Genomic DNA, 26411 nt, shown 5'->3' on the forward strand with positions numbered 1-26411 from the left:
CACGATGAAAGATCCCACATGCCTCAGTGAAGACGCCGCCTGCCGCAACTAAGACCCAACACAGCCAAAAATAAATAAGATAAATAAATCTTAAAAAAAAAAAAGATCCCCCACGTGGCAATGAAGATCCCACGTCCCTCAAAGACCCAACGCAGCCAAATAAATAAATAAATAATTATTTTTAAAAAAATAAAAAACACTGAGATCTTCACAACACGTTTGAGGGCCGAATGTGACCTGCCTGAGTGCTGCCTCTCGGCGGCCCCTGAGCTAAGTAAATCCACAGTAGCGAATTAAGGAATTATAGAGTGCAGGGTGTCTCCTCACCCAGGGAAGTAAACTGAGGCCCCTAGTAGTCTCTGCTTCCAGTTCTTGCTCCACCCAGTGGTTTCCTGAGGAATGAGCCGCCTTTTAGGCTGATTTCCTTTTTGGCTCCAGGCAAGCTTTGAACTGTGAGGCTCAGTTTTTCTAATTTGCAAATGGGAGGATTGAGGCCAAGTTTGGTGGCTCCCTGGGGCTCTAATGTGTGGGGTAATTAGGGTTTGAAAGTGACTTTGAAGCTTCCAAGAGTGAAATACCCACCAAAGTTCAGAATGGGACTGTTCCTTAACGTGTCACCAAGTTGTATATCCACCCGCCCCATCTCCAGGCCTTCCCCAGATAGCAATGCTGTGGGATTCCAGGGAACCCCCAGTACCTCCCTGTCTTCCCCACCAGCCTGTCCTTTCCTTCCCTCCCTTCTGTTCCCCTTCTGTCCTTGCCCAGAGACTCAGTGGGTCCAGTCACAGGGAGTCACAGTGTCGGCTCTAGGAATGCATCCTTGCGGGACTTGCAGCCCAGCAAGGAAAACGGAGAGTCAGAAATGACGTATGCAGTGCACGTTACAAGATGGAAATTGCAGGGGGTCTAAGGAGCCAATAATCCACTCTGGGTTTCAGGAACCCCACCCCTGATCCCAAGTAAGTGATGCTTCAGTTGAAAGCTGAATGTTGAGCAAGGGTTAGCCAGAGTGGAGACAAGAGTGGGGCAATATTCCAGGTCGAGGGAGCTTCCAGGATCAGAGGCTGGAGGAGGGGTGAAGGTGCTCTAAATTTTCCTAGACCTGAATTGAGGCCCACACTTCTGGGACCTCAAAGCCCAAGGCCAAGTGGTGGATTGGTGGTTAGGAGGGTACAGGGTCCAGCTTACATGGGTCTTAGGAGGCAGGGCAAGGATTTTATTTTATTTTTTTACACCTTGAGAATAATAGGGTTATAAGAAGTTGATGAGTTTCAGCCCCCCCAAAAATAGGATTTGATTGTATCATTCCAGAACTCAGTGGTTACTCCCTTGGTCTCATCTCCTTCGAGGAAAGCCTGGCCAATGAATACCTCTTCTGTGATCTCCAAACACCCTTTCTGCATCTTTTCTTCGAACCAAGACACCAGCATCTCACCTGCTAAGTAGGTACTATATTGTAGATGCATATGGGGATGAAAACACACTTGCTCAGAGAGGTCATCCGCCAAGGTCATCCAGCCAGGAAGGGGCAGAGCAAGGATTTGAACCCCTGTCTATCTGTTCGGAACCCCGGGCTTTGTCCACCAGGTGTGCATGGTCAAGATAATGACTGACACCTGGAAATAACCACCCTCAGCCAGGTCCCCAGGTAGAAAAAGCCCTGGTCTGCGGAACTCTCCTTGCAAATGCTGGAGGGAAAACAGTCCCCCTCTAAAATCAACATCTGCACAGAGCTGGGTTGAGTGGGAGCTCGAGGAGCAGAAGCTCTGTTTGCATATTAAGGAGGCAAAGATGCCAGTGGCTCATTAATGATGACCTGGCCTCCAGGGTTCTTAGGATGCCAGCTTCTGTCCAAGTCTTTTCTCTTTCAGAGAATACTGAGCTGGTTCCTGGAATTGATGCAGCACAAAAGGGCAATTCAGGGCCTCCTTTGAATGCAGTGTTCTGTTCCCACCACAGCTTTCTAAAGACGTGGGGAGAAAATAGAAACCCAGAAGGACTAAGAAGTTCTGTTTCTTGGGGTAAGTGGCAGGAGTGCTGCAGAGTCTGAGGACAGGCCTGCCAGTGGGACAGGCACCTGCAGCCTGCTGGCTGGAGAGCTGGGGGCTGCCCTGGGCCTGGGCTGAGTCACCTTCCTGGTACCCGTGGTAAATTATCACCCTTGGTTTACAGCTAGAAAACCCAAAAGGAGACTTGAGTCATTGAGCATGACTGTGATCTGGACGTCCCAGAAGATATGGACCCTCTTCTTTTCAGTCCTCTGAGGGGTCCAAAGAGGGCTCAGCCTGGGTTTCCCTGGGGGAGGGCTGGATCTGTGTGAGAAAACTTAGACCATTCGTACAAGTATAGAAAAAATAATACAAATGGCTCTTGGAGCAAATGATAAGATACTCATCTACACTTATACTAATAGCAATGCAAATTCAAACTACAACCAGATAACATTTTTTTTTTTAAAAAAATCTATCTGATTGTCAGGGATCCCAAAATGTGAAGTATGCTGTGTGGGAGGGCAGTGAGGAAACAGGTGTGCTCTGTCATGGATGGTGACATGCAAACTGCAGGATAATCACAATAGCTCCCCAAATTTAAAAAGCACATGTGTGTCTAGGTGCTTGGGGTACATCAGTGAACAAAACTGATGAATATTCCATCTCTCAGGGAATTTACATTCTCAGGGAAAAGCAGGAGGAAAATAAACATGGGACTTCCCTGGCAGTCCAGTGGTTAAGACCCTGCCCTTCCACTGCAGGGGGCATGGGTTGGATTCCCGGTCGGGGAACTAAGATCCCACGTGCGAATAAACGTAATCAATCAATCGATCCTACAGTTTGTTCGGAGGTAATAACTGCTATGGAGAAAAGGACAAGTAGAGAAGAATAAGAGGGATCAGGAGTTGCTGGGGGCAGGGGACACGTGGCATATACGATAAGGTGGTCAGAGTAGGGTCCTTAGAGAAGGTCCCTCAACAGCCCTGTGCAGTAGTCCCCATTTCACAGATGGTGCAACTGAGCCAGAGGTGAGTTTAGTGACTTGCCTGGAGTCACACTGCCAAGAAAGGGAAGGCAGGAATTCTAACCCGGGCTTGAATCTGTGCATTTCACCACCTCATTATGTAAGAGCTATTAGGAACCTGGAGATGGGGAAACTGAGGCCCAGAGAAATCAAAGGGACTTGCTCAAGGTCATGGAGCAAGAGGAGGAGTGGGGTTAGTGAATCCTCTGCTCACCAGGGAGAGAGGTGCTCTAGCCTGGGGTTCCCGAAAGGGAGAGGCTTTAAGATGGTGTGCTGAAAAACGTCGTTGTTTTAGTAGTTTTAATTGACATTAATGCGTATTAGAAAGAAATGCAACGAACACATGGAATTTGTAATTGCACAAGGTTTGTGCTTAGGATGAATATTAATTAATTAGGTTGCTCCGGGTCCTTTATTTTCAAGATTAAATCAAAGCCTTTATTAAACATCTCTCCTTCAAACCACCTGCATTTAAACCTATACCCCTCTCCCAACTTGCGAACTGCTAGGGCTATGTGTGTGTCATTGTCACCTGGAGGGTCAGATCCAGTTGGGCTGCACAATGCTGAAAAGCCACACCAAGACACACCACGCCGGGCAGACCGCGACGGTTCTGTGCCCCTCAGGATCTAGGCAAAGGTTGGCAGCACTGGCCCTGGAACCAGAGCTCAAGCACAGGAGACCAGGAAGCTGCAGTCTGAGCCTCCTTGTTCCAGACCTAGCCATGCAGAGCGGACAAGCAGCTCTTGGCTACCACTGTGCACCGGGTCTTAGTTGTGGCAGGTGGGCTTCTTAGTTTCGGCTCACCGGCTCCTTAGTCGCGACACGCAGTCTCCTTAGTTGTGACATGTGAACTCTCAGTTGCAGCATGCATGTGGCATCTAGTTCCCTGACCAGGGATCGAACCTGGGCCCCCTGCACTGGGGGCGCGGAGCCTGGATAAGACTTCCTGCGCCACCAAGGAAGTCCCAGGATGAGTAATTTTTAACTGAATCAATGTAATGGAAAGACTGAGTAAATTATAGCACAGGCAGAATGCAGTTATGGCAAAATTTGGGGGGAGTATTCACGGAAGACTGAAGTTTGGACAACTCTGCCTTAGATTGTGGCTACCTCTGGGGCCATAGAAGAAAATTTGGGGAACAGCCTGGAAGCTGAGCCTCCTGGCTCAAGGCTGCTCTGACTAGGAAACCCTACCCTGTTCCTGCATTGTCATCACCGCAGCCTCCCCCCAGACCGTCTCTGCACTGTGGGAACCAGCCCTTCGTTCGGGCAATGTCATCTTCAAATTGCTTTTGGCTTGTTAATTGGCTGTGATTCACACCAAGCTGACTCAAGATCCCACATAGCCCTACAGAGGAGGGCTGATGTCAGTGGCATCGGGAACACCCTGCCAGGCTGGTGGCCAGACCCCACCCCAGAGACCAGCCTGGGAGAGGATCCTGGCTTCACCCCCACTGTTTCAAAAATAATATTTATCACCTTGGAAGAAAATCCCCAAACAGTCAGCTCCTCTAAGTATTTATTTATTTAAATTATTTGGCTGCACTGCACGGCATGTGGGATCTTAGTTCCCCCACGAGGGATTGAACCTGTGCCCCCTGCATTGGAATCGCGGAGTCTTAACCACTGGACAGCCAGGGAAGTCCCTTCACCCCTTTAAAGCATCTCTGGGAGCCTCAGGTTTTTTCACCTATGAAATGCGGGTGATAGTAAGGTTGTTGGAAGCACTCAGCGTATCAAGCATCTGGTGTGGGACAGCTGCTCCATAAACATTGCTTCCTTTCATAGCCAGACACCACTTCCTTCATGGGGCATTTCGAGGTTCCTCATCATCCCCCCTCTAACTTCCAGAACATTCCATAGGTTCTTCTCTTTTAACACCGATTAGTTCTCTGTTTTGCATTAGGGTGAACTGTGCCCCTGTTTCAATTAACTCTCTGAACTTGGGGCTTTTGTCAAAGGCATCATTATATCTCTCTGGGGAGGAAGCCCAGGGCCTGGCGAGAAATTCCATAAATGTTTGAGTGCCTGAGAGGCAGCAGGGCAGCGGGCCGTAGTGAACAAGAACAAGGGCCCTAGAGCCCACTCTGTGGGTGCAGTCCCAGTTCTGTCTTTCATTAGCTATGTGATCTTAGGCAAGTCACTTACCTCTTCATGCCTGGGAGTACTGACCTGAAAGATGGAAATCATTGATAATAGCACCTACATCATAAGGTTGAGGATTAGATAAGTTAATGTGTGTAGGACAGAAGCTGCCACGTGTTAGGAGTTTCATAGCTGTTGAGTATTATTATACCAGCATCTCATAAAGGACCTTTTTCCTGGTGTGGCCTCCACAAATATTTGTGGGGTTTTTTGTTTGTTTGTTTTTTTGCGGGGGGAAGGTTTTTTTGGCTGCGCTGCATGGCATGCAGGACCTTAGTTCCCCGATCAGGGTTTGAACCCAGGCCCTTGGCAGTGAAAGCGTGGAGTCCTAACTACTGGACCATCAGGGAATTCCCCATAAATATTTGTTAAGCTGAACTGAAAAGACTATATCCTCACCTCTCATTATATGCTCAGCAGGTTTCTCAAATTCTCTCATTCCTAATTCATTCTCTGGAGTGAAGACATTGTGCCTTATTAAAACGCAAATGTTGTCCTCTTCAAATGTTATGTGAACACTTTCTGTGTAAAAGGACTTGCACAGGAATACCCTCTGTGGTCTTAAAAGGAAAATGAGGATGCTCTCCAAAGCATATTGTTAAGTGCAAAGAGCAAAATATAAAACCCTGAGTCTAGTATGCTACCATTTATGGAGAAAACAAAAGCTAGGGAGAGGGGTATACATAGGAAGAGAGGACTTACCTATGTAGTCACAGACCCTCTTCAGGAGCCCCAGGAAATTGGTCTCAGGGAGGTCTCCAGGGAGTGGATTTTGGTGGCGAGGATGGGGGGTGGGAGGGGGACTTCCTTTTATTGTATGACATTTTAAAAAATATATACATATTTTTTATTATGGTAAAATATACATAACATAAATGTTATCATTTTTAGCATACAATTCAGTAGCATTAAGCACATTCACGGTGCTATGTAATTCTCACCACTTTTTAAGAGCTTTTTCATCATTCCAAAGAGAAACTATACCCATTAAACTCTTAACTCCCTGGGACTTCCCTGGTGGTCCAGCAGTTAAGACTCTGTGCTCCCAATGCAGGGGGTCTGAGTTCGATCCCTGGTTGGGGAACTAGATCACACATGCATGCTGCAACTAAGAGTCCGCGTGTAGCAACTAAGAAGCCCGCATGCTGCAACTAAAGATCCCACGTGCCACAACTAAGACCTGGTGCAGCCAAAATAAATAAATAAATAATAAAGAAAATAAAATTAAAAAAATAAAGAGCAAAAGTGTTAATTTAAAAAATAAATAAACACTAACTCCTCATTCTTTCCTCCCCTCCAGCCCCTGGTAACCTTTATTCTATTATACTTTCTTTATGAATCTGTCTATTCTAGTACCTTATGTAAATGGAATCATATAATATTTGTCTTTTTGGGTCTGGCTTATTTCACTTAGCATAATGTCTTCAGGGTTCCTCCATGTTGTAGCATGTTTCGGTACTTCATTCTTTTTTATGGCCGAATAATGTTCAGACGTATATTATCGCATATAGCCATACTTATCACATCTTAGTTATGCATTCATCTATTGGTAGACACTTGGGTTGTTGCCACTTTCGGCTATTGTGAATAATGCTGCTATTAAGCATGAACATTCATGTTTAAGTACCTGTTTTCAAACCTTTTGGATATATACCTAGGGGAGGAATTGCTGGATCATATGGTAATTCTATGATTAATTTTTTGAGGAATCATCAAACTGTTTTCCATAGTGGCTACATCACTTTACATTTCCATCAGCAGTGCACAAGGATTCCAATTTGTCCACGTCTTTCTGCATGTGCTTTGATAGATTTTAATTTGTTATGATATCAAAGTATTACATATTCAAATCAGAAATAAACATTTTAAAAAAGACATTGTGCTAAAGAGGTTAGGGTATGCGAGTCAAAGGACAAGACAACAGCAATAAAACCAAAAGCAGCCCTGATATTCAGAAGGACTGCATGACTCAGAATCCAGAGGGTTGAATTTTAGTCTTTGCATTTAATTGGCAGCATTGCTACACCCCTCTTTGGGACTTGGTTTCCTTGGGGGTCAAATAAAAGCGTTGGATTAGGTACCCCTGAGTTCCCTTCCTGCTCTATGAGCTGAGGATCCCACATAGATAGGTTCCAAGAGAAGCGTGGACAACGCCTCCCGGTAGGTAGATTCTTCATGTGTATCTCCCATCGCCCTTACCCGAGGGCTTCCACTGGCTTAGGCGCTGCAGGAGACTTGGTGGATGGGGCGAGAGCAGTGGGGCTCCTTATTGCTTGGCTCCCTGATGGCATTGCCATCTCTATGAATACAGCTCCTGCCAGGCGCACCCTCAACTGGGCTCCTGAGACGTAGTTTCCTTCCCTTGTGTCTTTAGGCCTAGAGGTGGTGTGTTCATTTTCCAGGGCTGCCGTAATAAAGTACCACAAACTGGGGGGCTTAAACAACTGAAACACATTGTCTCATAGTTCTGGAGGCTAGAAGTCTGGGACTGAGGTATTGGCGGGGTTGGTTCCTCCTGAGGTCTGAGAGAGGCATCTGTTCCCTGCTTCTCTCCTAGTTTCTGGTGGTTTGCTGCCCAGTTTCGGTGCCTCTTGGTTGTAGAAGCATCACCCTGATCTCTGCCTTCACCTTCACATGGCGTCTCCCTGGATGTGTCTGTGTCCAGATTTCCCCCTCTTCCTAGGACACTAGTCATACTGTATTATGATATCCTAATGACCTCTTTTTTTTTTTTTTTTTGCGGTACGCGGGCCTCTCACTGCTGTGGCCTCTCCGGTTATGGAGCACAGGCTCCGGACGCGCAGGCTCAGCAGCCATGGCTCATGGACCCAGCCGCTCCGCGGCATGTAGAATCTTCCCGGACCGGGGCACGAACCCGCGTCCCCTGCATCGTCTGGCGGACTCTCAACCACTGCGACACCAGGGAAGCCCCTAATGACCTCTTTTAATTTGATTATCTATGCAAAGACCCCAGCTCCAAATAAGGTCACATTCTGAGGCACTGGGGGTTAGAAATCCATCATACCTTTTTTGGGGGGGCAGGGAGGATACAATTCAGCCCATAACAGGTGCCTCCTTTTCCCGTGTTGGTTTCCCAAGTCCTGTCCACACCGTCATTCAGTTTCTCGCCATCCCAGCTGAGCATGTCTTCTGTGTCTTGCAGGGACCCATCAAGCCTTAGCACTCTGGTCATTTGCTTTTGTCTAGTTTTCAAAAAAAGAGCCCTGATCTTTATTTCCTGGTGTTGCTGTTGGAGAATTTCACGGCTGCCTGACACCCCTGTTCTCTGTGTGGTACTGCCGTCATCACCTTGGCCTTGTCCCTGGGAGCTTGAGGCACGTGGAGGGAAAGGACGTCTGTGTGTGTAGGAGGAGAGGGTTCACAATATGTCACATCTGCTTTAAAGTTCCTCTCAAAGCAGCCTCCTTAAGGAAGAAGTAATGGTTAAGTGTGTCCAGGTAGGTAAAGGAACTAGGAATTTCATCCCCCCAAACTCCCAAACCCTTGAAGGATCTACCTGGGGGTGTTCAGCATAAAGAAGCCATGGAGGGAAGATGATAAATCTTCAAACACCTGAGGGTCCCACATGGGTATAGTGATGAGGTCAATCTGTCTATTTCCATAGAGAGACGGATACATGACCCAATATAAGTAAGAGATTTCTGAGAAACGTGTTCAAATGTAATGGCTTCCATGTGAGTCATAAGCCCTTCAATCACGGGAAGTATTCAAATAGGGGCTGGATGGTGATTCTTGCCTTGGTTAGAAGCCCGGGCTGGCAATCTCTCTGGCCTCTTCCTACTGGGAAATGCCATGATTGTAGAAATGGAACTTGGAGTTCCCTTCAGCTTGCTCTGCTCCCTGAAGATAGAATGCTCAGATATGGGGTCTTCTCTGGTGGTCCAGTGGTTCAGAATCCACCTGCCAACGCAGGGGACGCGGGTTTGATCCCTGGTCGGGGAACTAGGATCCCACTTGCCGTGGGGCAACTAAGCCTGCGTGCTGCAACTACTAGCCCGCGCACACTCTGGAGCCCGCGCACCACAACTAGAGAGAAGGCTGCGCGCCACAAGGAAAGAGCCCACCTGCCGCAGCTAAGACCTGATGCAGCCAAATAAATAAATAAATATTAAAAAAAAGAATGCTCAGATCTGCAAGGCTGCACACTGCTTTCAGCTACAGGAGCTCCTAAGAAGGTAGAAAAACTCAAACTTTCCAGACCAGTTGCCCCAGAGGTTGTCTTCCTGCCCAAATAGGTGGTTATGAAAGCTGAGACAAGCCTTAGCCAGCGTCCAGTGCCCACACCCATGCCCACACCCATGTATGGCTCCAGGAGGCTATAAAGAGCACACTCCTTGGAAACTGTGACAGACTCCAGCTATCAGCTTTGATCTGAACCCTGGGGGTGGTCTGGGCCACTTCCTCTGCTCCTTGGATTCTGGGCTTCCTGCATCCTGTGTGGCCTCCTCTAATTTCAAAGTAACTTGAAGACTCTTGGGTCTTCGTTGCCCTGGCAGAGCCGACTTGTCACTGTCAGCTCACCTCTGGTCACGCCTCCCCATCAATCAATACCATTTACCACCATGGGCTTGGCAGCTGGAGATGAAAGTGGGAGTAGTTTTTCATCAATCACAACAACAAAAAGATTAAGGAGAGTAGATTTGCAGATTAAAAAAAAAATCACAACTCATGTAAGTTACATAAGGATTTCAAAATCAGGAGCTTATGCTTAAAGCCAGAGAGTATTAGAAGAACATCAACAAAAATTAATCAAAATCTGTTTCTTTGAGCGAATTGTTTGACAAGGCTGTTATAATATTTGAATCCTGCTAGACAAAAATCTTTACTTTCTTAAAGGGTCTTTAAATGTAACTTACTAAGTCTTTGAATAACTGAGAATGTGATGCATTAAAGCATTGCTTTATTGTTGTTTCTCTACAAAATAATAACTCTGGTCCTCATATGTGTGCAAATGGTAATCATTCCCTCATGGCTTCCCTTCTTCGCTTCAGGAGGCTCTGGCTCACCCAGAATCATGAATCGTGCTCAGATCATGCCCAGAATGTCAAGCATGGTCTTGTGGGTGTCATGGCACAAAATAAGAAAAAGGAAGAGGCGTCACTTCTCAATTCCCAGTAATACAAAACCATACAATCTGCTTTGAAATTTTCAGTGGGGAGAAGTTATGTCGGCCGGTCCTACAGAGTGGACCAGGGTCATGAGAGAAAGAGATGGGGGCTCCGGGCAGGCCTCTCTGAGGAGGGAAGCGTTGAGCTGAGATCTGATTGACACATGGGAGTCAGGCTTGAAATGCTTTGGGGGCTGAGCATTCTGGGTGGAAGGAACTGTAAGGTGGTTTAGTAAGTCCTGACAAGTGAGTTATTTAAGACGTGAATGTTGACGTATTTGTATAGACATCATTCATTCACCAAATATTTAGTATTATCCATTATGTGCCAGGAACTGTTGAAGACACTTGGACGACGTTAGGCTGGAGTATCCTTTGCGGAGGCAGCAAGAACGTTGCATGACAGTCCTGGTGTCTTGTTCCTGCTGCTCTGCCCTGTCTCCTGGGGTGTGCAGCTCAGCCGCCCCCCGGGAGCTGGCCTGCCTATTCCCCCAAGGGTGGTGAAAGAGGCTTGCCTCCCAGGACTTGGCCTGTAGTTTTCCAGTGATGAACAGATCTCCTGATTCTGGCGTTCAGGATTAGGAAGCCCATTTTCTGGCAAATAGAAGTCACATTCTCCATTATCATTTCTTTTTTTTCCTTAATAAATTTATTTATTTATTTTTGGCTGTGTTGGGTCTTCATTGCTGCGCGTGGGCTTTCTCTAATTGCAGCGAGTGGGGGCTACTCTTTGTTGTGGAGCATGGGCTCTAGGTGCGCGGGCTTCAGTAGTTGTGGCACGGAGGCTCAGTAGTTGTGGCTCGAGGGCTCTAGAGCTCAGGCTCAGTAGTTGTGGCACTCGGGCTTAGTTGCTCCGCGGCCTGTGGGATACTCCTGGACCAGGGATTGAACCTGTGTCCCCCGCATTGGCAGGCGGATTCTTAACCACTGTGCCACCAGGGAAGTCCCTCCATTATCACTTCTCACAAAGGAAAAAGTAATACACTGACCTCCATCTGCCTGATTTCTCTTTCTTTCTCTTGAGGTGGGGGTAGGGAGGTACTGGGCTCCCCTACCAAAAGTGGGCAAGACACTTGAATTCTAGTGTGGAGAGACAAAAAAAACAAGTAAAGAAATAAATAAAGAAGATCATCTCAGAAAGAGAGAAACACTTTGAAGAAAATAAAGCAGAATGATGTGAGAGTGAGAGAGATGGAGCAAGCGAGGGCTGGGGCACTGGGCAGGTCTCTCTGAGGAGGGGAGCTTTGAGCTGAGATCTGATTGACACATAGGAGCCAGGCTTGACAAGCTCTGGGGGCTGAGCATTCCAGGCAGAGGGAACTGTAAGTGCAAAAGCCCATGAGGGGGCTTCCCTGGTGGCGCAGTGGTTGAGAGTCCGCCTGCCGATGCAGGGGACACGGGTTCGTGCCCCGGTCCGGGAAGATGCCACATGCCGCGGAGCGGCTGGGCCCGTGAGCCATGGCCGCTGAGCCTGCGCGTCCGGAGCCTGTGCTCCGCAGCGGGAGAGGCCATAACAGTGAGAGGCCCGCGTACCGCAAAAAAAAAAAAAAAAAAAAAAAAAAAAAAGAGCCCATGAGGTGTGTTGGGATGATTCACAGACGCCAGAGTTCTGTAGGCCAAGTTAAAAGTTTGGATTTTGTTCAGCTTGTAATGGGAAGCCGTTGGAGGATTTTATGTAAGGGAGTGACATGATCTTATATTTTGATTTCAAAACGTAAAAAAAAAAAAATCTACTTCCTAGAGGCATAATTCACATACCATAAAATTACTTATTTTAAGTGGACAGCTGATGAATTTTGATGAAAATGTTCCATTTTAATATGTGTTTCTCACTTAGTCTGACTTTCAGCATCTCTTCCTGAGGTTATTCACAGACTTAAGCTACAAGCATCTGAGCACCATTGTGGACCCCGGCCTCACCTGGGGATGTGGCAAGAGCCCCAAGGAGAAGGCAATGATGCTTCGAGGGATATGGGACCCTGGGCGCTGGGATTTTTGGCCTCTCCAAGACGTTTCAAGTCCTATGGAAGTATCAGAGAACCCCCCATAACAAGAAACCACTGAGACCTTGGACAAGGATATCGACAGCAACCACAGGAGACTGGGGGTCGGAGACCCCTCCCCCCATTTTCTGGCATCAGTAGGCCTCCCTAGTTCTGATGGGTCTCTGAGGTTGGGGTGTGGTAAAGTGGGTGATGGGGGGGTACCTAACACTGATGGATGGCATTTCCTACCAGTTCAGTGAAATGTGCAGGTTGGGGTGGAATAAGGTGGGGAGTAGAGGAAAATTGGAGTTGAAATTAGTCTGTGCAAACTGTAAAATGGGGATAATAATATTACCTCTCTCATAGAGTTATTATGAGGATTAAGTGAGATAAAAATACAAGTAAATAATTTAGAGTGTGACACATAGTAAGTGTCCAACAGATGTTAGCTCCTATTATTATTATTTAGCTTTTCCCTGTCTGCTGACCAGAGGTTAGCTGTTCCTGTTTTGTGTAAGTGACATGCTGTGAAGTGGCTTTGCATGTGAGTCTTCTGCTCCTCATTTCACATGTGTGAAATGGGCTGACAGAAGAGACCAACATGAACGGCCTCACCTTCACGGCCCCCAGCAGATGCATCCCAGAGTTACCAGGGAGTCATGTGATGAAAGATTGAAGGATGGAGCATACGGGAGGGCTACTTGTGAACCGTTCTCACAGAGCCAGGCTCTGTGCCGTCTGCTCTGCCCAGTGGTTCCCAGCCCCTGCCCCTCCATGGCCTAATGGTCACTCGCTTTAAGTTTGGGGAAACTTAAAGCTGGGGTCCTTTATCGGCAGGTTCTGGGGCAATGGGTGGGGAGAGGCTGTGGATCTCTGAAGTTCACAGACAGTCCCCACCCTCACACTCCTTTATTTTCAAGTTGTGCTTATGTGTTAATTACAAAAGTAAACCAAACTCACCATAAAAACAGCCAACACCACAGTGCGTAAAGATAAAGGCAAAAATTCTTCTCCAGCTGCTCCCCTGCCCCAGTCCACTTCCCAGACGTCAACCCTGTGACTAGACTAGTGGAGGCCACAGGTCCTGGGGCCCCTCTCACCCCGCTTCTGTCTAGGCCTTTAATCCTGAGTCCTAATGTGTGAGAGCCTCCGTTCTTTACACCTGCACACCCTCTAGTGTGGGTGCTTTGCATAGGCGAGGTGAGGACACAGAGATAGAGGCAGGTGGCAGGCATGGCCCCTGTAAGTCAGGATCTAAATTCTTGGTCTCAACTAGGTCCACCAGACCTTGACTAGTGAGGCTGGCTTTTCTAACCCCAGTGCTGAGAGGATATTTGGAACAAAGCTACCTGCTAAAAAAAAAAAAAGAAAGAAAAGAAAAAAGACACCAACTTTATTACAATAGCAGCCCTAACAAGTCAAAAGCAGCCTTTTCAGCTATAGGTAATAATAATAACCTTATAATAACGACGATAATAACCATTTATGGGGTCCCTTATTAAGTGCCAGGCGTTGCTTCAAGTCGTTTATTTATATTTGTTGGTCTAATTCTCACAGCAAGATTCCCCAGAAGTAGTGCTATTAATCTTTCTCTTCTCTAGAAGAGACACTGGTGCTTGGGGTGTTGACTGAAGGAGACAGGACGTGCAGTGGTTAGCGGCTCAGGCTCTGGAGCCCAGACCACCTGGGCGAGCCCTCCTGGTTCTGCCACTTCCCAGCTGTGTGACCTTGGACTGAGGTTATAAAACGGCCCGTGACTCAGTTTCCTCTCTTGTACAATGGGAGGATGACAGAATCTCCCTCACAGGGTGGCTGCGAGGATTCAGTGAGTTAGTGTGTCCAGTGCCTGGCACAGAGAAGGCACTCAATACGTGTGGGCGTGAGGACTAAATGATGGGCCCCAGTCTCAACTAGTGATTGACCGAGGAGGAATTTAAACCCTGCAGGTTCTCAAGGCTTGTGGGCTCACCTGCTATGGAATGCTGCCAACCTGGAGCCCACAGGCTCCTCCCCTCCAAGTCTTGGGTTCTCAGGAGCCTCAGATCTCCCTGATGTGAAGATGTGTCCCCTCTGAAAAGCCAGTGATTCCTAGTGGGTGGTGAGAGGTAGAGAAGACTGTTAGGCCAGCCTCTCCTGGCCATGGTTGGAAGGCCTCCAAGTCCCTGCCCTGATCAGCGCTTGGCAGGGAGGACGGGGATTCTCTACCCTTCTGGGGAATCCATTGCTGTTCCTAATTAGGGTTGTGATGCAAAGACTCAAATACCCCCAATATGGCGAATGATATGACTGCTGGGGGACCCGTGAAAGCACAGAGAGGAAGGGAGGCTACCTCCCAAGTGTAGTAGCTGCTGTGAGAGAGACCGTCAGACGCGACTCCCTGGAGTGGTGCTGTCCAACCTATGAGGTGAGGGTGGGGACATTCCAGGCAGAGGGCTAGTATGAGCAAAGGCGGAGAGGCTAAGAAAGCAGCTGAGAAGGGACTGGGCTTGAGGCAGGAGGCAGCAAACGCAGAGGCTGCAGCGGCCAGCAGTGGTCAGAACTTGGAGATCTTTATGTAATCTGTCAAAGGGCTTCAACTTACTTTGGCCGCAAATGGGGAACCAGTGAAGAGTTATGAAGGGAGGAGGTGACTCCGGGAAGGTTTTGTCATCTGTCAAACGGGATAACAGTGGTATCTGCCTCATAGGGAGGATTAAGAGAGATGATCCGTATAAAGTACTCAGAATGGCACCTAGAAAATGCTCATTAAATGTCAGTGATGGCTGCCACTGCTGCTGGTACTGTCCTGTTGGGAAGAGCGAAAGCAAAGTTGCAGGCCCCCAAGGCAGTACACTGAGTGAGCGAGGCTTCACCGGGTGGATGGAGGCCAAGACCAGCCTTACGTGGATATCCAGCAGGCCATGGATTTGTCTGCCTGCTAGAGACTAAAACCCAAGCTCCTTGGTGTGGCTCACAATCCTGTGTGTTGTGGCCCCTCCTGGCCTCTCTTTCTCACTTGCTAGGCTCCCCCACCTTGTCTTCTTCCTGATCTTCAAACGTGCCCAGCCTGGGCCTTTGCTCTTGCTGTTCCCTCTGTCTGGAATGCCCTTCCCTCATATCTTCTAATGGCTGACACTTTCTTGTCATAAAGCTCTTGGTTCAAATGTCACTTCCTCTGAAAAGCCTTTTCTGAGCCTCAGCACATCAGCCTTATCAGAGAAAGTGATCTTATTTGCTTTCCTGTTCAGTGTCTGTTTCTCCCTGTCCCCTCGATACAGGCTGAATTGTGTACCCCTCCATCCAAATTCATTTGTTGAAGTCCTAACACCCAGTACTCAGAACGCACCTATCTGGAGTTAGGACCTTTAAAGAGGTGATTACGTTAAAATGAGGCCCTTAGGGCAGGCCCTGATCCAATCAGACTGGTGTCCTTACCAGAAGAGGAAATTTGGACACACAGAGAAGGGTGCATGCACAGAGGGACAACCATGGGACGAGGCAGCAAGCCAAGGAGAGAGGTTTCAGGAGAAATCAATTGTTTCGGCATTTTGATCTTGGACTTCCAGCCTCTACAACTGTGATTGCATAAATTTCTGTTGTTTAAGCTACCCAGTTTGTGGTATTTTGTTATGGTGGTGTATTAGCAAATGAATGCACTCTTAGATGTAAATTCCATGAGGGCACAGATTTTGTCTTCCTTGTATACCATGGTGTCCCTAACTACTTGAACACTGACTAGCACACAGAGACCCTCAATACATGTTTGTCAGAAAAATGAAGACTGTGAGATGACCTTTATTAGAGATTTATTCCTTATAAGCTGTTCCTGGGAGGGGTGGCCTGTCAGCCTTGTGATCAGTATTAGCAAAATGGAGTGGATTCAGTGAGCTGATGCCTCCCTGGAGGCAGAGTCTAGGGGCTGAGGGGAGGGGTACCTCACAAAGTTCTAATGGTAAAAGTCAGGAGGACAGACCCAGGGCAATTTCCATTACAGGGCTGGTTGGGTAAGTGCTACAGGACTGTGGGGTCTAGGCAGTGAAGCAGAGACACCGGGGCAGAAAGGAGCTGGGAGAAGTCAGAGGCAGGGCCTATCAGACGGGGTTTATCGGGCTATTGGGTTTACATTCCATCGAGGCCCTCAAATTTAGTCTTTTATAAATTTATTTATTGAATTTATTTTATTTTTGGCTGCATTGGGTCTTCATCGCTGTTTGCGGGCTCTCTCCAGTTGCAGTGAGTGGGGGCCCCTCCTCTCTGTGGCGCGCGGGCCTCTCAGTGCAGTGGCCTCTCTTGTTGTGGAGCACAGGCTCCAGGCACGCGGGCTTCAGTAGTTGTGGCATGTGGGCTTCAGTAGTTGTGGCTTGCAGGCTCTAGAGCACAGGCTCAATAGTTGTGGTGCACAGGCTTAGTTGCTCCGTGGCATGTGGGATCTTCCCGGACCAGGGCTCGAACCCGTGTCTCCTGCATTGGCAGGCGGATTCTTAACCACTGTGCCACCAGGGAAGCCCAAATTTAGTCTTTTGACATTATCTCCAGAAGAGAATACAACTAGTCACAGACCACCCCCAGTACGCTTGAAAAAAGATGCTCATTTGTACGGCTGTAATTACAAAATGCAAATATCAAGAATATTCTAGAACCCATCTTTCAAAACCCACCTACAGCATCTGACACTCCTGGCAACACTGTCTTCACTTGGCTTCCTTCTCAGTCTCCTCTGTTGCTTCCCATTCATCTCGTCCCTCATCCCTAACCGTTTATTTCCAGAAGGCAGCCAGAGCGAGCCCTCGGTACCTTTGCACCTGAATTTCCTCTGCTGGAACCCTCTTCCTCAAAACTGACTCCCTTACTTCTTTCAAGTTCTTGCCTGGATGTGACTTTCTCAGTGAGGTCTCTTACCCACCACCTTATTTAAAACTGCACTACCTCCAAACTTCTATCCCTCTTCCCTCCTTACCACTTACTACCAAAAGACCTCCCACATGTATTTCTCAGTTAGTGTTTGTCTCCCCCAAAATGGAGGTCAGCTCCAGGAGGGCAGAGGTTTGTCTCATGTTAACTACCATACCTCTGTTGTCTAGAACAGTGCCTGACACATAGTGAACCCTCGTAAATTATCTGAATAAATGTCGAGAAGTTTAATGACTTTTCAATTTTTCGTGTTCGCATTTAAAATTTATAGAGCATCTTACAAAGCAGCATGGACCATTTAAAGGTGAGAGTTTAAAACATTTTTTTAAAGAGTCTATATATTTAGTAACTACTGTGGGCATCAACGTAACAGCTAAACTAAGGGGAAGAGTAGTCATTCAAAGCATGTTTCTTTAATTAATGACCCTTTGGAGTGTGGTTGACGTGCGCGTAGTCTGCAACGGTGCAGAAGCTTGGTTGTAGTGCTAGAAGAAGCCCCAGGGGTGCGCTGGCTCAGATACCGCCACTGCAGACCTGTTAGTTGAGTCGAATCCAACCCGGATAAGTTACAGCTGCGAAAGACACGACTCCACCAGCGAGACCCAGCTTCAGCCTCAGCCGAGCCTGAGGCCCGACCGCGCAGCCGCAGAACTAGGTGGGCGGGCCTGCGCAGCCGCAGAAAAAGCCGGTGGCCGGGGGTCCAGCTCAGTCTCGCTCAGTTTCCCGCCCGGCCTGGTCTCTGCTTTCTTCACCGCCGCGGGTGAGGCCGGCTTCGCTGCACCGGTATCGGACCACGAGCCCTCTTCTCCTGAGCTGTCGCCATCATGCTGCTGCCTGTGTTCACCCTGAAACTGCGCCACAAAATCAGCCCCCGCATGGTGGCCGTAGGGCGCTACGACGGGACTCACCCGTGCCTGGCGGCCGCTACCCAAGCAGGCAAGGTAACCGCTCCCCCAAGTTCCCACCCGCACGGGGCCCGGGCCCCTGGAGTCCCCACGACCTCTGCCCGCTAGGTCCCTACAGTCCAGCTCCTCATTCTCAGGCTCCTCCCCCAGCCAGGGTTGCCCGGCAACCTCCGTAGCTCTCCATCCTGCGCACACATGAATAATCACGCAGAACGGCTTTTCTGAGCAGTTAACTTGTCTTCAGGCACTTAGACTCGGACAATGTTGGTGTCTCTCTACAGACAGGGAGCTTACGGAAGAGAAGACCCCAGAGGGGGAATGGCTTGGTCAGGGTTAGCAGTAATGGCAGACCCCAGATTAGAGCCCGGGGCCTCTGCCCTTCGCTCTGGAACTCCTGCTATCTCAGACTGCCTCTCAGAGCCAACAACTTTACGGGGGCGGGGGGGGGGGGAATCACAAAGACCCTTAACTTAAGTGATTCAAATTGCACTTTCGGTCTTTATCCACGTACAGTCACGTCTCTTCCTATAATTTATTTACTAAGTACCTTTTAGGGGCTTACTATGTGCCGGGTGCTGGGCAAGGTGTGGGAATCACAGAGACGAAAAAGATACGGTCATTCAGCATTCACCAGACTTACTGGACACCTCCTTCGTGCTAGATCTTGGGGATTCAGAGATAAAGTTGGAGTCCTGACTTTCAGAAAGCTTATAGTCCAGAAGGACAGCAGACAAGGCAAATCAAGAAACTGTGTGTTGACGGAGACATGCCCCCAAACCGTGGAATACTATGACGCCAAGCGTAATAACTTCTAACAGGTGCAAAGCCTTATTACGTTAATCATCTCAGTATCCTTGCTAAATTGCCAACCGCTGCCATATAGCACAGGTGTCGTAGATTGTGGCTCCCGTACCTACTAAGTTCATGACCTTGAGCAAGGTACTTAGTATCTACCGCATAGGGTTGCTAAGAGGATTAAGTAAGTTACTACTGATACATGTCATGCGCTTATAGGCAGTGGTCACTAACTGTTAGCTGTTATTTTCTTTTTATTACTCCCACTTTACTGATTAGAAATAATGGTTCAGAGAGGTTCAAAGCAATGTTTGAGGCTGTTCAACTGGAAAGCGGTAGAAATGAGATTAGAGTGCATGTTCTCTGACCCAGTGTGGATTTAATAAGCTAACATTTATATAATTTACAGTTTTCGAGACACTGCCACCTATGTTGTATGTTTTCTCATATGCCATGCCTTGGGATACATAAGTAAAAAGTAATGATTCATTTTCATTAAGTTGTGTGATGGAGGAAAGCATTTAGCACAGAGCCTCGTACGTAATGATGTTAGTAGGCACTGACAAATCCCAAAAATTCATATTGGTTCTGCTGTAGGTGCACAGCAGCTACACAAGTGGGTTGAAAAGATCCTATTGATATTAGCTCAGCCCCTGATTTATTGAGGGCTTGCTATGTACTGGGCACTGTTCTTAGCTGTGCAGTTACAAGGGTGAAGGTGACAGACAAGTCTCATCCCCTTGGAGGTTACTTTGAGAGGGGGAGCCAGATAGTTAACAGAAACACACACACTGTCTCCATGGGAGAAAAACAGAGTAAGGGGTTGCGGGTGATGGGAGATTGCTATTTTAGACAGGGTGATCAGATAGGCCTCTGATAACTGTGGATCAGAGGTTTGAAGCAAATGAGGAAACCAGCCCTGCAGATAGGTGGAGTAAGTGTATCAGCAAGTACAAAGGCTCTGAGGTAGAGATATACTTGGTGTGTTCCAGAAACACAAGAAAGTTGCTGGGGCTGGAATGGATTGAGGGAAGCAGTGGGGTAGCCGGCGGCTGGATCATATAGGACCTTGTAGGCCACCGTAAAGAGCTTGGTTTTAATAAAGTGCGTGATGGGATTCGGTTTATGTTTTAGATAAAGGATTACTGGCTGGTGCTGCAACAGAGCTGCAGGGAGGGGAGTATAGGAGTGGAAGCGGGAAGATCAGGCAGAGGTTTCTATGGAAGCACTTTCATTAGAATGTGACCTGGAGTGGGAGGCAGGGACGCTTGACTCTGTTTCTGAAGATGGGGGGAAAAAAAGGGAGAGAGAGAGAAGTTCCTGTGTCCTGTGTAATTGGACACTTTACATTCAGAACTTCAAAAACAAATCTGAAGTTCTGACCTGATCTTTTATCTTTAGACTTAAAAAAAAAATTGGTACTATTTTATGATCCAAATAATACACAAATATATTTTCCTTTAAAAACAAACATTGCAGGTAAGGCTAAAGCCCTCCTTGACTGTCGGGGTCCGTGTCTCTAAAAACAGGATTTTGTCATTTTCAGTGGGACTCTGTTGTGAATGGGGGGCTGACTTATTGGGATCTGGTCTCTGAACCTGAGCAAGGATGTTTTAAAAAGGGGTTTCTTGCAGGATGAACATTAGTTCATCGGGGGACAGGTTTCCTCTCACCGTGGAATTGGAGGGCCTAGTTGGAATTTATATTGTCAGCAACACCCCCTCAGCCAGAACAGAGATGTGAACTTCAGCCAGTCCTTTGGCTGAAGGCACTGGGAGTGATCTGTTTGTTGTGTGACTGAGCCTGAGGGACAGGTGAGTCTCCAGGGCACTGATTGCTGTATGCAGAGAACAAACAGCAGGAGGGGAACTAGGGAGAAACCAGACTCCTGGGACTCTTGCTCATGACAGCAACCTCCAAACTCTTTTCATCCCAATAACAGTGAACATGAAGTCCACAGGTTATTTTTCCTCCAGTTCTTTCTCAGCCTGTCTAATTACTAGAAGACTCTGTAAGAATTCTTTTGTTCAGAACTGTTATAAAAGGAAGGAAGATGTGGCTAGAGATTACTGGAGCCAGACACCAGGCTTGCATCTTAGCCCTGTCACTTATCAGTGGTGAGACCTTGGGAAAGGGCCTTAACCCTTCTGACCTCCTCTGTATATCAGGAGGACCAAATGTTGTTGTGAGGACCAAATGCAGTAATGTTGATAAAAGCATGTTGTAAAGTATTACACAAATGAGAACATGAACACAGTATTCAGTAGCTACACACACTATCTCTATGTTTCTAACCAATCTTTTAAAAATTATTTTTTGTCGAATAGGTTACCTTGTTTAGATAATAATTTAAAACTAATCCTGCTTGGATTTAAAACCGAGTCTCCTAAAACTGAGTTCCTCTGCAGGAGTTTATAATTAACTTCTCTATCCCAAACTTTGTTTCCTTTCTTGTTCCACACCTGTTCCTCCTCAGGATTGAGGATTATCAAAGAAAAGCAGGCATTGTAACCAAGCTGGACCCTATGGGGGCTTCCTGGGACAGACCCCTCCCCTCCATGTCCTCCACCTGCCTCTTGTTTCTAGAAAAGCTTTAGTCTCCCAGGCCTGCCCTGAGTCTCAGAAGGCTGGCTCAAGAGTTAATTATTAGGAATGGGAAGATGGAGAAACAAGCTGTTGAGCTGGGAAACTGGCAACAATTTAGACTCTAAACCAGCCATAAAGAGTCACGGGGAGCTCCCAGTTCCCCGAAAGCTATAAAAGTCTGACACACATTCCTAAGCTGTTTTTACAGGGAGCAGACTCCTACCAGATGAAAACTACTGATCACAAGCACATAGACCCCAGACCGGTTGAAGCCAGAAGATAGGTGATGCTTGAAACTTCAGCTTGTTGCCAACCAATCCAGGAATTGTGCATGAGCTGCTCATGCACCCTGCGGATCCCTCCCTCACACCGCCTTTAAAACCTTTGTCTCCTAACTGGCAACTTGGAGGTGGTCTTAGGACATTAGTGCACCATCTTCCCAGGTTGCTGGCCTCTTGAGTAAAGCAAAGTTTCCTTTTCCACCAACGCTTGTCTCTCGAGTATTGGCTGTTTGAGTGGAGCAACCAGACTGGCCTCGCCTGGTTACAGGTTTATACCAAGGGGTGAAATGCTCATTTAACATTAGCAAATTTTAGAACTAGAAGGGGCTTAAGGCATCTCTAGTGCGGTTTCTCATCCTTTACTTTTTTTCCATATTGCCTCCCATGGAGCTTTTTTCAGAAAGTTAAAATTTCCCTAATGAAATTTTAATACCACAGATATGCAGTATATCAGTTTTTATAATGTATAAGATCTATTCTAATGTATATTCTATACATTCTAATGTATAAGATCCCCCCCACGCCAAACCCAGCCACGCATCTTGAGAGCAATATCTGAGAATGCATGTGTTAGTCTAAACCTCCTTTTACAGAAGCCCAAGGAAATTTAAAGGTTTGTAGGGATACTCAGATGATTGTTTATGACAGCTGAAACTGCTAAATTCATTAACTTTGAGCTAATTATTTAATTCTGTCTTACTAGTATAGACTATGAAAGCCTTCAAGAAGCTTGCTTTGTGTGACTCAGTTTAGGTTTGTAAGAAAAATCTACTACCTACGAGTTTTAAGGGTTAGGAAGTGAGTTAGTTAGGTGCTTGGATGGAAGATACTAAAGGAAGTGTTTATTATTCTATTTTCTCTGATCTTCGTGTGTAGCAATCACATGGTAGCTGGTAGCAGCTTCCTACAGGTTGACCAGGAAAAGGATGGTTTGTAAGAGTGCTTTAACACTCTACTGGTGGGTAGTATATAAGCTGCCCTGGGAAGCAACAACTAGATCTTGGCTATTACCTTGTTCTTTATAAGGGTAAGAACCACTGGGTTTCCACAGTTTTCAGTGACTGAAAGCCAGCCATGCACAGAACTGTGTATGGGCGTTTTAAGTTTTGTAGATGATTAAAGTCACTTCTTGTTAATGTTGATATCTGTTAATAACCTGAGTCTTTTTTAAAAAGATGTATGTTAATCTTACATTTTTGGTATTTTAAGGGGATGTAATTAACTGTTTTTGTTTTAGGTTTTTATTCACAACCCTCATACCCGGAGCCAGCATTTCAGTGCATCCAGGGTCTTCCAGAGCCCCCTGGAGTCTGATGTTTCACTTCTCAACATTAACCAGGCAGTCAGCTGCCTGACTGCAGGAGTATTGAACCCTGAACTTGGCTATGATGCTCTTTTAGTGGGGACACAGACTAATCTTCTGGCTTATGATGTCTACAATAATTCAGATTTGTTCTACAGAGAGGCAAGTATACCCCTTTATAACCATAAAACTTCCGTTACCCATTAGTGTCCACTTTTTCTTTTTTATGATTAAAAGAGATCAGACATTTATTTTGGATTTTTATGTGGTTGTTGTAGTTAAAAAACATGCGGATTTTGCCATTTACATCTCCTTTCTGTACTTGACATTTATTTGGTCATGGTTGGTAACCACTTTTTGACACTCCAGTTTATCTCTCAGGAGGTATATCTGTGCTACTACCATCTGTCAAGATTTGCCATTGAGAGTTCTGCCAACAGCCAGGGAGCCAGCAAACAGGACTCCTGGTGGCTTTGCATTAAAGTTTAGTATAGTAGTTTCTAGGAGGAGCACTTACTGTAGCCTGCCATCTACAGGCTACTGCAACTTTAATACTCAGATAATCCAAATTTATTATAAAAAGATATAGAAGCAAAATAAAAATAATTACGCATGGTTTCTTCATTTGGAAATAGCACTTAACTCTTGAATTGAGTTATCCCGACTTTTTACTAAGTATTTGTGAGTGGTTTTTTTTTTTTTTACAAAATGGGATCATACTATATACATGTAGCCTTTTACTTTTTTTCTATAATAGCTTTATTAAGATATAATTCATATACCATACAATTCACCTATTTAAAGTATACAATTCAGTGGTTTATTCAGAGAGTTGTGTAACTACACCACAATCAATTATAGAACATTTTCATCATTCCAGAAAAAAACCCATACCCATTAGTAGTCACTCCCCATTTTCCCCAACCTCTCATCCTTAAGCAACCACCAGTCTACTTTCTGTCTCCATAGATTTGCCTATTCTGGACATTTTCTTTTATAAATTTATTTATTTTATTTATTTTTGGCTGTGTTGGGTCTTCGTTGCTGCGCGCAGGCTTTTCTCTAGTTGCGGGGAAGAGGGGATACTCTTCGTTGCAGTGCATGGGCTTCTCGTTGCAGTGGCTTCTCTTGTTGCGGAGCACGGGCTCTAGGTGCGTGGGCTTCAGTAGTTGTGGTGCGCAGGCTCAGTAATTGTGACGCATGGGTTTAGTTGCTCCGCGGCATGTGGGATCTTCCTGGACCAGGGCTCAAACCCGTGTCCCCTGCATTGGCAGGAGGATTCTTAACCACTGCGCCACCAGGGAAGCCCTATTCTGGACATTTTGTTACATGTGTCATACTTCATTCTTTTTATGGCTGAGTTATTTTCCATTGTATGTATAAACAACATTTTATTTATCCATTCATCATTTAATAGACATTTGGGTTGCTTCTACTCCCTGGATATTACATGTGGCCTTTTTATTCAGAAATATGTGTACTGTATTGAACTTTATATTGAAGTTACTATATATCTATGCTTTATTCTTATTGGCTCTATAGTATTTCATTGTGTTAAAATATATCATAATTTGTTTAACCCTTTCCATATTGTTTCATATTTATGTTATTTCCATAGTTTCTCTATTACAATTGATATTATTTCCTAAGGGTAAGTTCTTAGAAATGAAGTTTTTTTCCTTTGGTATTTTTTAATTGAGGTAAAATGTACATACAGTGAGATACACAAACCTTAAGTGTTCAGTTCAATGAGTTTTGATCCCTGTAATCAACACCCCCCAATAAAAATATATCGGGGGTGTTATGGAAGCATCTTATGGAAAAACCGGAACGAGCAACTTTTTGGCCAACCCAGTAGAACATTTTCATCACTTCGGAAAATTTTGCTGTGCCCCATTCCAGTCAATTCCTATTCCCTATAGATATTCACTGTTTTGATTTCTGTCACCTTAGATTAGTTTTCCCTGTTCTTGAACTTCATACAAATGGAATCATACAGAATGTACTTTGGTGTCTGGCTTCTTTCACTTAACGTCTGTGAGAATCATACTTGTTGAATTTAGCAGTAGTTCTTTTTTTTTTTTTAATATTTATTGTGGCTGCACCGGGTCTTAGTTGTAGCATGCGGGCTCTTAGTTGCAGCATGTAGACTCTTAGTTGCGGCATGCTGACTCTTAGTTGCTACATGCGTGTGTGCTATAGTTCCCCAAGCAGGGATCGAACCCGGGCCCACTGCATTGGGAGCATGGCATCTTACCCACTGGACAACCAGGGAAGTCCCTACCAGTAGTTCTTTCTTGTTGCCGAATAGTAATTCCATTGTGTGAATATGCCACAATTTGTTTATTGTTCTGTTGATGGACATGTGGCATGGACATCCGGGTTGTTTCCAGTTTGGGGCAATTATGGATAAAATTGCTGTAAACATTTTTGTCCTAGTCTTTTTGTGGACATATGTTTTAGTTCATCTTGGGTGAATACCTAGGAGTAGTTGTACCGTTTTACACTTCCGTCAGCAATGTGTGAGAGTTCCATTTGTTCCACATTTCTTGTCAGCATTTGGTGTTGCCAGTCTTTGTAATTTGAGTCATTTTAGTAGGTGTGAAGCAGTATCTTACTGTGGTTTCATTTTGCATTTTCCTTGTGACCAGTGATGTAGAACACTTTTTCTTGTGCTTTTTCTTATTGGTATGTCTTCTTTTGTGAATCATCTGTCTTTTGCCTATTTTTATTGGTAGTTTGGGTGTATTATTGATTCGTAGATGGTCTTTGGATATACTGGGTACAAGTTCTCTGTCAGATTCATGTAAAATAAATATTTTCTCTCAATACGTGGCTCATTCCAATAGGTAGGTATCTTCTGATGAGCAAAAGTTTTCAATTTTGATGAAGTCTTGCTGATCAATTTTTTCTTTAATGGTTAGTGCTCTTTCTGTCCTAAGAAATCTTTGCCTATTTCAGTGTGACAAAGATACTGTTGTATTTTTGTATAAGACTGAAATTGAGTTTAGGACTGTATTAGGATTCTTCAGACAAACAGAACCAATAGGATGTGTATATATAGAGAGAGAGGGAGTGGAGATGGATTTATTTTAAGGAATTGGCTCATGCACTTGTGGAGGCTGGCAAGTCCAAAATTTGCAGGGTATGCCAGCAGGATAGAGACAGAGGAAGGAGCTGATGCTGAAGCTCAAGTCCAAAGGCAGTCTGGTGGCAGGATCCTTCCTTCCTCAAGGCAGGTCAATCTTTTTTCTATTTAGGCCTTCAACTGATTGGATGAGGCTCACCCACATTCTACAGGGTAATCTGCTTTACTCAGAGTCTACTGATTTAAATGTTAATCTCATCTAAAAAATGTCTAGAATAATGTTTGAC

General features: G+C 46.0%; 1 protein-coding gene and 1 long non-coding RNA gene across 6 annotated transcripts in view; both read left to right on the plus strand.

Annotated features, from left to right (window-relative positions):
* Positions 1–227: 227 nt before the first annotated feature.
* LOC132510301 (uncharacterized) lies at positions 228–13661 on the plus strand. Its single transcript, XR_009537274.1, has 3 exons — positions 228–959; positions 1312–1442; positions 12129–13661. It is a non-coding gene; the product is annotated as an uncharacterized LOC132510301 (long non-coding RNA).
* A 4146-nt stretch (positions 13662–17807) lies between these two features.
* BBS2 (Bardet-Biedl syndrome 2) overlaps positions 17808–26411 on the plus strand; it is a 31803-nt gene continuing 23199 nt past the window's right edge. The window contains exons 1-2 of one of the 5 annotated variants that reach the window (XM_060132163.1): positions 17808–18107; positions 22971–23202. In XM_060132163.1, the coding sequence (XP_059988146.1) occupies positions 17991–18107; positions 22971–23202 (349 nt within the window). In that variant the 5' untranslated portion in view covers positions 17808–17990. The remainder of the gene's footprint in view (positions 18108–22970; positions 23203–26411) is intronic. The other 4 variants (XM_060132162.1, XM_060132160.1, XM_060132161.1 and 1 more) reach the window with 4 other exon arrangements.

This window comes from Lagenorhynchus albirostris, chromosome 19 (assembly GCF_949774975.1).
Source record: "Lagenorhynchus albirostris chromosome 19, mLagAlb1.1, whole genome shotgun sequence".
NCBI classification, from domain to species: Eukaryota; Metazoa; Chordata; class Mammalia; order Artiodactyla; family Delphinidae; genus Lagenorhynchus; species Lagenorhynchus albirostris.